Source organism: Glycine max, chromosome 1 (assembly GCF_000004515.6).
Source record: "Glycine max cultivar Williams 82 chromosome 1, Glycine_max_v4.0, whole genome shotgun sequence".
Classification (NCBI taxonomy): domain Eukaryota; kingdom Viridiplantae; phylum Streptophyta; class Magnoliopsida; order Fabales; family Fabaceae; genus Glycine; species Glycine max.
In genome coordinates this window covers 26,931,472-26,946,465 of record NC_016088.4, presented here as the reverse complement: position 1 = coordinate 26,946,465, position 14,994 = coordinate 26,931,472, and the positions used below count along the sequence as shown (strand labels likewise).

General features: G+C 33.9%; 1 protein-coding gene and 1 long non-coding RNA gene across 2 annotated transcripts; both read left to right on the top strand.

Moving 5' to 3' along the window:
• The first annotated feature begins 2,499 nt into the window (after positions 1-2,499).
• Positions 2,500-3,318, top strand: LOC106794614 (uncharacterized). The gene is made up of 4 exons (XM_026129441.2): positions 2,500-2,603; positions 2,687-2,739; positions 2,851-2,949; positions 3,155-3,318. Exons 1-4 carry the CDS (start codon positions 2,570-2,572, stop codon positions 3,287-3,289), a joined length of 321 nt encoding a protein of 106 aa, XP_025985226.1. The 5' UTR covers positions 2,500-2,569; the 3' UTR covers positions 3,290-3,318.
• A 126-nt stretch (positions 3,319-3,444) lies between these two features.
• On the top strand, positions 3,445-14,642 carry LOC106798224 (uncharacterized). The gene is made up of 6 exons (XR_005889963.1): positions 3,445-3,709; positions 3,797-3,983; positions 4,322-4,531; positions 5,904-5,973; positions 6,460-6,555; positions 14,335-14,642. It is a non-coding gene; the product is annotated as an uncharacterized lncRNA (long non-coding RNA).
• Positions 14,643-14,994: the final 352 nt, after the last annotated feature.

Genomic DNA, 14,994 nt, shown 5'->3' with positions numbered 1-14,994 from the left:
CAAAACATTCTCACTCTACGTGTACAGGAACACATTTGCTGAAGACATTGGTCACTCAGAGACCAATAAAGAGATTTATGGTGTTTTGTCTTTGGTGTTCTGGACTCTCTCATTGGTGCCTTTGGTGAAGTATGTGTTCATAGTGTTGAAAGCTAATGACAATGGTGAAGGCAGCACGTTCGCTAATTGATTTGTTTAAGACATATACATACACCCTGGCCATACTCATACTCAGGCTTCTTCTTCGTCTCTCCGGTGTTGACTATCTTTCTTTGAGAGAGTAACGCAATGGAGCAACCACCCACCGAAGCCGTGGAATCCTTATCCGTCTCCGACCCTGAGATCCCCCAATCATCCAATCCCAATCCAACTCATTTGTAAGTTTCTTTCACTCATTAACTCCGTTTTCTAGGGTTTCAATTTCATTGTTTTTTCTTTTGTTCCCAAGTTGACCCCCGATGAGAAGTTTCAAATTGTGAGGAGCGTCGGAGAAGAGTGCATTTAGGAAGACGAACTCCTTAACCTTCTCACCAAAAAGCCCAAACCCATTTGCTACGATGGCTTCGAACCCTCCGGGCGAATGCACATTGCTCAAGTCAATAAATCTCTATTCTCAAAAATTTGTTTAATATTCATATTATGTACTTATATTGAGCAGTTGATTACTTGAATTCCAAGGTGAATGGAATGGAATCTTTTGAAGGTGGTGTGGATTACATTATAGTTACTTTCTTTTACTTATATATATATATATATATATATATATATATATATATATATATATATATATATATATATATATATATATATATATATATATATATATGTGTATATATATATATAGGGTGTTATGAAGACAATCAATGTGAACAAGCTAACATCAGCTGGTTGCCGCATCGAAATATGGATTGGCTTGTTTCCTAATTGCCAATTGGCCGATGAGGAGCTCTCAGAGTACAAAAAACACAACTGTGGCATGGCACCAGAGAGAATTGAATGCAGTTTTCTCAGCAGTGTCTGGTCTTGAGCTTTCAATGTCCAAGGAGCATCACAGATGTAAGTTCATCATCAAGACTTTCTATGTTTGGTCATGGCATGTTTTAGCATGCAAGTTAACAAGGAGTTTGATAATTGGGTGGATCATGAAATGATGATTGTCACTTCTAAGTAATATATTCATGGTGACTTTGTGAATTTTGATACTGGTATGGATCATTTCTGACATAGCCTGAGATGTAGCTTTTTTGATGTTGCAAGAATGAAGACCCTTAATGCAAATGATAGTTTTCTTCTAGACTTTGACTAGTGAAATTTTTATGGTGTCAGAAGAAACAGAAGTGAATCATTTTCAATAGGTTGTTCTAGTTTAAGGCAAAAGCTTATTAGATTGGGTTTTCCTTACTGGCAATCCTCCAATAGTTTTTATTAGAACTTGGTGAGTTTATAGTTTTATTTAAACTAAACTTTTCAGAGGTAGGTAGGAGGGAGAGGGAGAACTGCTTTGATTTTTTGTGATTAATTTTAGACATTCATTGAAACTTAAATTGTGTGGAAAAAGAAACTTAAGCATATACACCTACACGACTCTTTTCTAATGATTTTTTGATTTGGCATCTATGTATTTTATCTGCCAAAGGAAATCGCTTTTGTCACATTGCTATTGCTTCCTAGCTTGGGAATTAGGACTACCACAAGGCCAAAGTGGACTTGCATGTCCATCACAAATTTTATTCTGTTTGAAAATCGGTTTATGTGTAAAGATCTTGGTGAAAAGGATAAGTTCATAAGAGAAACTTGTTACCCACCATAAGAATAAAACAAATTAAGAAATAAAAAGTTGCTACCCACCATAAGCCTTTGAAATGCCACTTAGAGCTATGGATTAACTGGCATGGGGTTGTTCAAGCTTAAATAAATGGTTTCGAGTTTGACTCCTAGGAGCCATAGATATGCAACTACGTTAAATACTCGAAAGGACAGTTTTATTACCCTTAGTGATCTTACTACCCAGCTTGAGCAGGATTGCATCCATTAGAAGATACCTGTAATCTTAAACCAAAAAAATTAAGCTTGTGAAATGTGAATTGACTTGATTTATGTTTGCTTACTGTTTATCTAGTTGTTCTTTTTCTTTGCATATAGAATTTTGATATCACTCTTCTATATGGAACATGACTCACTAATAGCACTTGTAAAACTTGACAGGTGTAAAAGTTCTAGGTGCATGCATCATATTGATAGGCTTGTTTGCCCTTCAACGTTATGGCACAAACAAGGTTAATTTCTTTACTTGGTGGACATTTGAACCCAACAAGGTTGCATCATTCTATACACAGGTAAGTATGCCTTACATTGATAGCAAGATAGGGAGGTTGTTGCCAAATAAACTCAAGGCAAACCAAAGAAAATGGGAAAAAGAGCATGGTGATTAGCAAGGTCGGAAGAATCAACATAGTAGGTAATAGTAACATATCCAGGTAAAATATCTCTGGGAGGATTATAATGTGTTTGAACTTTTATTAGTCTCAGGTTTGATCAACCTTGTTGGAAGACTAGAAGAGGAGGCTGGATGGCCCTTTGTGGAATTTTGTTGTGCATAACAGGTTCATTTCTTTACTTGGTGATTGATAAAATCAGATTGTATGCCAATTTTCCTGTTTTCTAATGCCTTCTTCCAATTTTACAGGATCAGAAGCCATGTTTGCTGGTCTTGGGCACTTTTCCCAGCTATCAATCAAGGTATGGCTTGTAGACTCAAAGGTAGTAGAAACATGATATGTTCAAAAGGGAATCACTTCTCTTCACATTCATTTTTTGTTTGCATCAATTTGATTCAGTTTTCTAATGCAGGGTTTAATTGTTAGTTCACGAAAGAATTCACTTCAACACTTCAAGAAGCCTTGGGCTCATGAACAGGAGCCTATTAACAGTCTCCTGGAGGCAATCAAGGTGTTTAATATGTTTGTTTATGGCCTGCAAATATATATCTTTATGGCCTATTTATGTGCATATGATAGTTTCCAATTAGATGCAGTAGTTGCTTGAAATATAATTGACTAGACATAATTTGGCTTTTCCAAATATATATCTTTCACTGGACATAAATTTTTTTTTTCTTTTATACCCTTTTTTTTCCTTTTGGGCTTATTGGTAGGTGGAAAAAGGTTTGTCCAAAGATGATAAGGCGCAGAAATTACCTCTAAGGCACTGGCTTGAACCTGTAAGTTTATATGTCAACATCTTCATTAATTTCAGAATTTTAAATTCAATTAACAGTACAATTAATTAGATTAAACCAAACTAATTAGATTCCTTGTGTTTTTTAGATTGATCCACATCCACATAATCGTTATGAGCACAATCTGCACTTATACTATGTTGTTTGGTTTAATAGCCTAAAAACCAAATCATTGTACATAATATTAATAGTTAAGTGGTTAGGATTTTAATTTATGTTTTTAAAAATAAAATTGTGAATGACTGAATAACAATAACAAATTGATTTGCTTGGCTCTATGTAATTATAAATGGATGTTGATTTTTGGGTTGTATGATCTCATCTCAAGGGCGTATGCTGGTTATTGTTGCCACCTGTACAATTAATTGTTGGGATTAGTCATGTATCTTGGGTTTCTTTGCCTTTTTTCATTGGTAGCAGTATAGGACTTGTGGATTGGTCATGGACAAGCAGTTATTTGGGTATCTTTCGGTAAGCTCCCCCTTCCTCAATTGTTACAACAAAATATAGAGTTTGAATTTAATAAGTTCACTAACTTTGGTTTTTATGAACTTGTAGGTGGTGGAGATATCTTCTATTTTATGTTGGCTTCAATATCATTTTGGTGTACATATGTCAACTTCCTATTGAATTCCCCGAGACCTTTAAGTGGACTTTTTACCACTTTGGGTTGTTCAAACTTTCTACAAAGTTAGAATGGTCAGAAGTTTTTTCTGGTCTTTCACTTCTACTTTTCTACATTATGGTAAGAATATTAAATGTGTCCGTAACACTGTTATATTGTTGAAATTAAGAAGACTCAATATGTAATGTATAATAAGGTAGTTAATTATTTACCCTTATGTGATTGTGGATGGTGGAGGGAATCAACTATATAAATGTGCATGCTGACTCTTGTGAATGTACTGATGCATGATTTGTAATTTTGTAGAAAGTCCTTCATTTATTTGCCTCTTCTTTCTCCCTTTTTTTTCTTTTTGTATGTATGAAGTAGAATAGTTTAAATGTATTTTAGATTAAATAATTAAATTACTCCTCTCATTTGGCTAAGAAGTTTCTCATGTTACAAGATGCATGAATCAGGTATCTCTCTTGGCCACACCTTTGACTGCAGAGGTAGCTAAGAGGTTGGGTTTCGTGAACCATATCGTTGAAGAGGCTCAATTGTTGAAGAAAAGTAGGGAAGTTGCAGATGCCATTGTGAAAAATAACCAAGACTTGGTTTTGAGGTACAAGGCGGTCATCAATGATGTCCTCAAGCTAGATCTTGGCCGCACACTTTCTCTTGAAAAGGTGAGGGTTGTGTAAAATTTCTGTGTCTATAATTACATAAAATGAATTCAATGAGACAGGTTGGTTTGGTTCTCTGGTCTAGGCCCACCATAACAACGATGTTTGTCTCTATCATAACATGTTGAATGGTGCTTAGAATAATGTTGGATGATAGGCTAAAAGAATAATGTCGGAAATTTTGAATTTGTAGCTTATTATGAGAAATTATACCATTAATTAGAAACATGGTTATTAAGGTTAGAGATAATTTTTTATTGCGTTAAGATTAGAGATATTCATGCATGACTTATCAATCACTTTAATTAAGAATAACTTTTATTCAACACTCTCATTGTTTCTCTCTTTACCTCTTCATTTTCATATTTTTCAAGACCTTAATTGATATCAGATTTTTAAAAATATTTTATTTATATTGTGTATTGCTTCTTTATTTTATTCTTATACTTTGTAGTAATAGAAAAAAAAGTATAAACTTGGTTTTCAAAACTTAAAATAAAAAATAAAAGTTAAAAAATTAATTCAATCTCAATATATAATACTCTTGATAAATGTCTTACTATTCATAAAGAGCAAATAAAAATGATAAAAAAAGTCATAAAAAACTAAAAAAATAGTTTGAGAAATAATTTATATAATATTAAGTTTCTTAAGAAAATTTCCTAAGGCTCTAAAGTTCCTAAACATGGCCCGCTACACTCATTGAGTCACATATCAGGCCATGTGGGTGCCAACTAAGAATTATGCCACTATGGGATTTACATCTTGGATTTTAATACATAGAGTTCTATCATGACTCATATGTGTCTGAAACTTAATAATGGCTACCAACATTGGATTTTCATATGGTGGTGTAAGCGAAGCCAATCATTCCAATATTTGTTTATCAGTTCAATTAAAAAAAGATAAATTACATTTTAATTTCTTATAATTTGGCATAAAATACTTTATTCTCTATTACCTGAACTATAGAATTTGATATTTTATCATCTTATGTTTTGTTTTAATTTATTATCGCATTGATAATTTAGTACATTTTATCTATTTTCTAAAGATTAATATATTTTACTCTCTCGATTTTCAGTTCAAAAAATAGTATATATGTAAAAAGAAAAAAAAGTTGAGCCACTAATAATGGAGATTTATATAAAAGATATTTGCTTTAAATTTTTGTTTCAAGTTGAGCAAATATTTTTAAGAAATACTAGTAATTTTTAAAACAAAAACTGTAACATAAATGGCCTAAATATACTCTTTGACCATTAGGCTTGAAATGGTAGCAATTACTAAGATGCGTTTTGTTTTATTAGTAAGGTTGGTGTTGGAATTGAAGAAATAAAGCAGTCACTTATTCAACAATGTGTTCTATTAACAGAAAAAAGCGCTGAGAACCTGAAAACGAGGAGTATGGACTACAAGTGGAACCTGTAATCTTATCAGTTGAGGTACTATTTTTGGGATTATGACTCGTGCTTTCATGCCTACTGTTTTCTAGGTGCATTTGTTTGAAGCAAAACATATTCATATTTAAGGTCACTTGAATCTCCCTTGCCCTTGAATTTGCTTTCAACAAGGTTATGTATTGGTTTCTCTCTAGTTCTTTGCCTATGATTGTTCTAGTGTGGTATCTGATCCAATGACAGAACTGGGATGCTATTGTATTGCTATCTTCCTTATTTCCTTTGTTCTTTTTTTTACAATTGTTATTATTATTATTATTTAATTTTTCCTGCATGTTCATATCATCTCCCTGGTGGATTTCTTTTCCATTTAATATTAATTTTCACAAAGAAACACCTCACTTTTCTGAACTACAATATAATTTGGAAATATTTTAATTAAGTGGGGCATTGCTATGACTTTGTGATTTCTAGGTTAAAGTTTTCAATATACAAAATACATTATTATGCTTTAAGCTTTATGATTTTTAGGGCAGAGGCTTCAATGTAAAAATTAATTATGTTGAGGAACCTGTCCAAGACTATGTTCAGGCTGTTGTTTCAACAATACTCTTGATCCATGAGCAGGTATGTTATCTTATATCAAAACAGGATAACTTCAACTAATGCATTCTATTTGTGAGGCATTTTAAATCAGTGCAGTGTACTCTTGATCCAAAATATGAGTGCTCATTTTGATGCATACTATAGTAACTAGTAACAAAATGGATTGAAATGGTTGTTTGGTCTTTCTTGTCTCTCCTTAAGAGCCTACAGGAGACGTTCTAATGTTCCTTACTATCCCTTCTTCATTCTTCTCCTCTCCCTTACTCATATATTTTTATGTCTCCAAGGTTAATTTTCTTCCTTGATGTTGAAGGTATGCTTAATATTATTATTTCTTATGAAATTTAGTGACTATGAAGAGTCATAAGTTTGTGTGGAGCTACTTTCTATGTTAAATAGTAGAAGGAAAGAAGAACAAGAGAGACACAATTACACCAAAAAAAAATTACATTCTACATCGATTTTAGAAAGACCGTCGTAGAATGGTATCCATTCTAAGACGGTCACGTGTGATGGACCGTCTTAGAATGAGTACCATTCTACATCGGTTATTGGAAAACCATCGTAGAATACAATCCATTCTACATCAGTTCTAGGATAACCGTCGTAGAATGCGTACCATTATAAGGCAGTTCTTCACAAGTGGTCGTCCTAGAAATATACTCATTCTAATACGGTCTTCGCGATCGATGTAGAATAGCCTACTCCTTTTTACAATGTCGTTGGTCGTAAACTGATGTAGAATGACCCAATTAACCGATGTAGAATGCAACTTTTCTAGTAGTGAATGTTCATAATTTATAGCTAAGGTTATTAAGAAAGCAAAGGAGACAATTCCAAAATTCAAGGCTCAATCAAGGTGCTAAAACGAAAACAAATAATGATGACATTAATGTTGAGACAACTAATGAATATGAAATAGTGGTGGGGGATAAAAAAATGATGCATTGATCATGTCTCCTGGGAATATGAACGTCCAGATCATTGCAACTCAACCTAGCCTTCCACAAAAGCCAACCTTTTCTTCTCCAAACCCCAATCCACATAAGCCAACCTTTTCTTCTAAAAACCCTAGTCCTTCCTCAAGACCTAATTTGAAAGTCCTTTTTATTGGTAGGCCTTGGCGACCAGGCTCGTTAGGGACAATGAGTTTACTCAGTTGGAACTGTCGGGGTCTGGGCAACCTGAGTGCAATTCCAATCCTTAAGGACCTTGCCCAGACATACCATGTGGATGTTATCTTTCTTTGTGAAATCCTTGTCTCCTCTCACCAGATTGAACAATTTTTTTCCCAATCAAACTTTGATTCTTCCTTTGTTGTTGACCCTATTGATAGGGGATGGAGCCTCGCCTTACTCTAGAGTAAGCCTTTTCACGACCAACTTCTGAAATTTTCCTCTCACTTTATCAATGTTATATTCACCAACATGGCTTTTATGACTAGAGGCTAACTAGCTTTTATGGTTACCCTGAGAGGGTAAAAAGAAAATTTTTTGGACTTTCTTCGCTCCTTATCTACTAACACTTCCCATCCTTGGTTCATATTTGGAGACTTCAATGATTTTCTAACAAATGATGATAAATTGGTCTAATAGATCACCCCAACTGGCTAGTTCTTGGTTTTAGTGAGGCAGTGAGTGATAGTAACTTGCACGACCTTCCAATGGAGGGCTATCAATACACTTGGGCAAGACATAGCGGAAAGTATGATGATGTCAAAGGGAAGTTAGATAGAGGCCTTGCAACAATTGATTTTTGGATTTATTTCCAAAATGCAAACTCTCTAATGGCATAGCATCAAGATCAGATCACTCTCCCATCTTGTTTCAATTAGATGCTTTGAAGAGGTCTTTCACAAAAAAGAAGTTTAGGTGTGAAAACTATTGGCTGTTGGAACCTGACTTGGATGATGTTGTTCATTTAAGGTGGAACAAACCCTTTAATGATGATATTATCTCAAAGATTAATAGTTGCATTGAAGAAATGGATAAATAGGGCCGCCACTTGAGGAAACAATATTGTGATAAATTTGATTCTTGTAGGCAAGAACTTGAAGCCATTTGCCATTCCCATTATGCAAATGATGTTGTTCGTTTTTCTAAAATTCAAAAGCAACTAAAAATGTTGATAGCTCAAGAAGAATCATATTGGCGTCAAAAGGCAAAGATGTTGATGGGGACATCAATTCTAAATTTTTCCACACAACAACAAGGAAAGCCTCTAACAACATCTCATCTCTCACTCGTGAAGATGGTGCCTTGGTCTATGCTTAAAAAGATATGTCTGATGTAGCCATCTTATTTTAATGATTTGTTCCAAAGTCAGAATAATTGTAATCAATTTTCTTCCATCATCCATAATATTCCATTTTGCATTTCGTCTTATGACAATGAATAACTTTTAACACCTTTTACAATGGAAGAATTTCGTTTGGCCCTTTTTGACATGAATTCTGAAAAAAACCCCTAGCCTTGATGGTCTAAACCCAACTTTCTATAATTTTTTTTTGGCATTTACGAGGTCCTGAAATTTTCCACTTAGTTATTGTTTGGCTTGAAATTGACACCTTTCCTGATGAGTTAAACTCCACATCCATTGTTCTTATTCCCAAAATAAAAAAACCCCACACACATCAAAGACTTTCGGACTATATCTCATTGTAATGTCATCTATAAAATTATATCAAAATCCTTAGCCAACCATCTCAAAAAAGTCCTCCCTCAATGTATTTCACCTGAGCAATCAACTTTTGTAGAGGATAAGTCCATCTTTGATAATGTTCTTTTGGCCTTTGAGATTATTCATCACGTGAGATGTAAGCAGAAAAGGAAAATTGGAAATGTGGCTTTGAAAATTGATATTCGCAAATCTTTTGATAAAGTAGACCGGGACTATCTCCTTAGTGTTATGAAAAAAATGGGCTTGAGTGAAAAATGGCTAAGATGGATTCATCTTTGTCTCAAAACTTTTCAATACAGCATTGTCCTAAATGATGACTCAATTGGGAAAATTTCACCTGGGAAAGGGTTAAGGCAGGGTGACCCACTGTTCCTTACCTTTTCATTTTATGTATTGAGGATCTTTCAGCACTTCTAAAATATCATGAGAGAAGATGAGATATTCATGGTGTGAAGGTGTGTAGAGAGGCACTAATCCTTTCACACATTGTATTTGTTGATGATAGTTTTCTTTTTTGTTGGGCTGATGAGCATGAAATTTCTATTCTAAAATATATTATGGATACCTATGGGTAGGCTTCTAGACAAATGATTAACTTCCAAAAACCATAAATTTTCTTTAGCTCCAACACTTCTCCCAATATGAGGCACAACATATCATCCTTCCTTGGAGTTACAAAATGTATTGGATCAAGAAAATACTTGGGGCTACCATCTATCATAGAAAGTTTGGCTTTCTTAAAGATAGACTCTAGAACCACATCAACCACTAGGCTACAAAATTTCTCTCAAAGGCAGACAAGGAAATCTTCATAAAGTCAATTGTTCAATCCATTCCAACTTATTGTATGAGTGTCTTTTTGTTGTCTTCTACTCTTCAAGATGATTTAGAAAAAAAATGATTAATTCTTTCTAGTGGGGTATTAAAAATAATTCTAGAGAAGGTATTCATGGGATGAATTGGGAGAAATTGACAATGAAAAAATAATTTGGAAGGATGGACTTTAGGCATCTTCATCCTTTTAATCTTGCCATGCTAGGGAAGCAAGGTTGGAGATTCATGACCAACCAAGATAATATACTTTCTAAGGTTTTCCAAGCTAAATGTTTTCCATTAAGGAATTTTTGGATGCTCCTCTTAGACAAAATCCAAATTTTGTTTGGCATAGTATTCATGCTTCATGTGTAGTGGTAAAGTAAGGAATAAGGTGGAGGATTGATAATGACTTATCTGCGAACATATGGAATTAACCTTGGTTACAATCTCATGAACACTCTTATATCATCACATCTTCTCTTGTTCCTAGTTCTAAAAATTTTCTTGTAGAGGACCTTATTGACTCATTATTTGGTGAAGAGCATTTAACCAGAATTCAACAAATTCCTCTTTTCAACACTCATGGAGAAGACATACTTATTTGGAGGTATAGAAACAATGGAATTTACAATGTTAAAAGTGATTATTCCACCATTATGAATACCATGCTTGATGATGCTCATCTAAAAGTTGTTGACAAATGGATGGCTATTTGGAATCTTAATTCTCCTCCTAAGATCAAAGATTTTCTTTGGAGATTTGTAAGAGGCTACATTCCAATGAGGAAAAAATTAAACTCCAAAGGTATTCTCTGCCCCCCTTCTTGCACGTATTGCTTGAACTTTCTTGAGGATGATTGACACATTTTTGTTGATTGTAAAAAAGCAAAGTAGTTTTGGTATGAAGCTGGACTGTGGAATCATATTGAAAAAAAATTCATAAAGTGGACAACATTCAAGCATTGATCTTTAGCTTTCTCCTTCATCTACAAAGTGATCTTAAATGCAAATTTTGTAACATCCTAATTTTCCATGTGTGTGTGGTAAAATGTTATTGCTTTGTTGTGTGATTGGGTAATGTTTTTAGACTATTGAAATGGTAGAAAATGAGATATTACCATAGGATACCTTAACATGGTTATCTCTTAAATTTTTAAGCTAAAGTCTAAAAAGAATAAGGATAGTTAAGAGAAAATTCTTTGGTCAAATAATGGTCAACTCATTAATGGCCTAGAAGTAAATAATTGGATTTTGGTCTAGAAATAAAAATTAGAAGCTTGAAAGAAGAAATTAGTAATTAATGTAAGGTTAAAAATTAAGTGGAGATAATTAAGGTTGATTAATGGTGATCTAGATATCATGGAATTAGAAAAAGGGGTAATTAAGTCATAAGAGTTTAAAGTGGAGGGTTTTTTCATAAATGATTATACAATTAGTTTTAAAACAGAATTTTAGTTTAATTATTTGGTGACCAATTAAAGTGTCTAACTATATGATGTAGAATAATTAAAATAAGTTAGAGTTATAACACCTTGAAAAATTATAACTCATACTAATAGAAAAAACTTTGTGTTGTGTCATCTGTGCATGTATTAATTTAATTTTAGTAGTTATATGTTTTTAATTATAGAATTTCATGTCATGTATATATACATACATATATGTGTGTGTGTGTGTGTGTGTGTGTGTGTGTGCGCGTGTGTGTGATTGGTTTAGTAAAACTTGACAGAGAAATAAAAATTATTTAAGCTAGATTTCCATCAATGCAAGAATTTCATTGTGCATTAAGTCGCAGTGTAATTTGTCTCTGTGTGAGTGGATTTTTTGCAAGGTTCACTTTGAGTACACATATCCCAAGGGAGTTTAGCACACTAATCTAGAATATTAGGATAAGATTTACCGGTTTTAGCAAAAACAATTTTTACCATTTTTGCTGAAGTCTACTTTAGCCATTTCTGATTACAAATTTAAAAGACAAAATACCCATATATGGCAGCATTTGGCACGTCCACCATGGCTATCAAATGGTCATTCATGTTGTTAATTTGATCTTATCAACATTAAGCCTAACCAAGTTTCATTTGGACCAAGCCTTAAAGCCTTATCTCTTCACTTCTCCAAAAATATCAAACTTGGAACCTTCATTCTCCATTGTTATGCACGAGTTCTTCAAGGGGAGGAGAGGAATCCATTTTCTTCTTCTTCCAAGCTTCATACAAGTGGTCTTGAGGTTTCTTCCCTTAAAGCTTTGGTAAGAGAGATTCTTAATATTCATTCTCTTTTTGTTTCCTCGCCATTTTCGTGCAAAACTCTCATTCTTGGTTCCAAATTTCTTTTTCATCCTTTCAAACTTGGGAACATCCAAATCTGAGTTCTTGGTTCATCTAAGCATTTTCGTGAAAGCTTCATCAAGGTAAAGGGGGGGGGGGGTTTCCACTTCTTGAACCTTGATCTTGCTATCTTTGGAAGCTAGACTTCATTGCATGCTGTGTTGGTGTTCAAAATTTTGTAGTTGCTCCCTTGGCTGGAACTGTGTGATATGTTATTTTTCTTGAAGTGTTTTAAGGTTAAAAATGAGTTCTTAGGGTTAACCTTAAATTTCATTTAAATTAGAGTTTTCTAGCAAAAGTTATGAACAAAACCAGTTTAAGGATATTTTGTAGGATTAAATTTGTCACGAAATTAAAATGGTGCTTATGGTTGTATGGACTGTTTTTCTTAAATACTTGACTTCAAAAATGAGTTATTAGGTGTGAAAATATAGGGTAATATGTAATATTTATGAAAAATCGATTTCCAAAACATTTAGAAATTTGAAGATAAGTTTAAGAGTGAAACTTTGTGAAACAAGGCAGCAGCTTGATATTGGACATTAGATGACTTAATTTGGTAATTGTAAGACTAAGAATGGATTTAGAATGAAGAAAATCCTAGGGAAAGTATCAAGGAGCCCAAAGAACCGTTCTAGGATCCACTGTGAACTTGTAATCTAAGACAAACAAAATTACTAAGCCCATGAGGACCAACTTGTATTAATTCTCTAATTTGTAATTTGATGTTGTATGTAATGTTTGTGGATTGTATGATCAATGCTGAAATTAATTGCAATTGTTCTCTAATGGTTACTATTATGCCTCAAAATGTTATGGATACCGTTAATGTGATTGTTGAGATATAAGGTGAATGTCATGTTCAATGCTAAGATTGATTGTATGCATGTTCGATGGCTATTGTTATGCTTTAAGTGAATATATTGCCTGCTAGTGTGTCTGCTAAGATATGAATGAACGATGAATTTTTATTATTGCTTATGAATGCTTAAGACCGAGAGAGTTTGAACTCCAACACTTGTATCTATGGCGTGTGATTTATATTTCGGCAATATATTGATATTCACTTGTGCACACTTTGGTCTGAGTCTGGGGGTGTCTGACCCTCAGCAAATTGCTTGTTATAAATTTTGGGATGTTGTAAATACAATTGTTATGCTGCCAAATTTTTGATAAATTTGTGTGAAAAGTGATTTCTATCACTTGAGGGGCCTAGAATGGTTCCTTGAGAGTAGTATATAGGCTTGAGCCTTGTCTCTTTCTCTGTCTATGTATAAATGTTTGTTTTGGGTGATGTACGCGACATGAGGGCTACACACGCAATGCGGCAAAAAGATGTAAGAATATTAAAGGAAGAGTAAGGAACCATCAATTCTGTTTCATCTGTGAGATGACGTGTTTTGTTATTAGGTTTCATTTTTGAGATGGTATGGTTATGGTTAGATTACGTTTATGAGATGGTGAGGTATATATGGTCCATCTATGAGATGATGAGGTATGTGGTTATGTTCCATCTATGAGATGGTAAGGTTTATGTTGAGAAATGAATGATTTACAGGGTATATTGGGTATAGTGGGTAGAGAGGTTCAAAAAACTTAGGAGAATTAGCGAGGGGTGACTACCCAACATTTGGTGCGGGAACTCACAGGCCTCACTTTACTACTCCTGACAAGCTCCGAGACTATATTTTTTGGAGTTGAGAGCTTGGGGGTCAGTATACTTTGTACCCATATATGGCTATCACTCTTAACTGTCATCCATGTGGTTGTGTATGACCACCAATACCCGGGAGGCTTGGTGGCATTGTTGGGCCCTGTTATGTGTCAAATGTGACTGATGTGCCATCATTTTCTTCTATTTCTTAAACCCTTTTTGCACCATTTTAATTATTGATTAGTCTTAATTGTCAAATTAATTAGGCAGTTTTATTATTTGGGCTCATTCAACTAATTTGATGTTTTTAATCTAATTTCAGGAATTAATGAAACATCGGGCTTAATCCAGATTTTGGTTGTGGACTTGAAGAGGGCAAATAAAGCAGCGCTTACTTTAGTTAATTTCTAAATAGGAGATTGCAATTTTATTTTATGTGGTTCAGTGTTTATTTCGTTTTGGGTCAGAATAATGTAATAGGACCCAGCTACTTTGAGTGAATCTTTTTAAATAGTAGCTTTGGGATTCGTGCAAGGCTATTCTGTTAGGCTATTCAGTATTTAGAGCATTGTTTAGGGTTTTACGTTTTTCTGTTCTAAGGCTACTGTTCATGTAATGCAATTTTCCATTTTCTGCTTCTAATTACAATTTCGTTCTTGTTTCTTCTTCTGCTTTCATTTACGTTTCTGTTTCATTTATGTTTCTGTTTCATTTACGTTTCTGCTTCATTTACGTTTCTGCTTTTAGTTTCATTTACGTTTTCTGTTTGAATCTATGGAAGGCTAAATATTCTGGTGTTTTTTCCTTTTGAGGACGAAGCTCAACTCTCTTCGAGGTTTTGTTTATAATGTGGCTTCCTGGTAGTTTTCCCTTCACCAGTTAACCCACATTCGTTAATATTAATTTGTGCACGCTTCGTGTTCGATTAATTGCCTCTGAGCCTAACTTGCGTTCATGCTTAATGGATGAAGGGTTAACTGGT

Coding starts and splice junctions, on each gene's coding strand:
- LOC106794614 (XM_026129441.2), top strand. CDS start 2,570: ATGGCCCTTTGTGGAATTTTGTTGTGCATAACAG. Junction 2,604..2,686: donor AATTTTGTTGTGCATAACAG/GTTCATTTCTTT, acceptor CCAATTTTACAG/GATCAGAAGCCATGTTTGCT. Junction 2,950..3,154: donor GTCTCCTGGAGGCAATCAAG/GTGTTTAATATG, acceptor GCTTATTGGTAG/GTGGAAAAAGGTTTGTCCAA.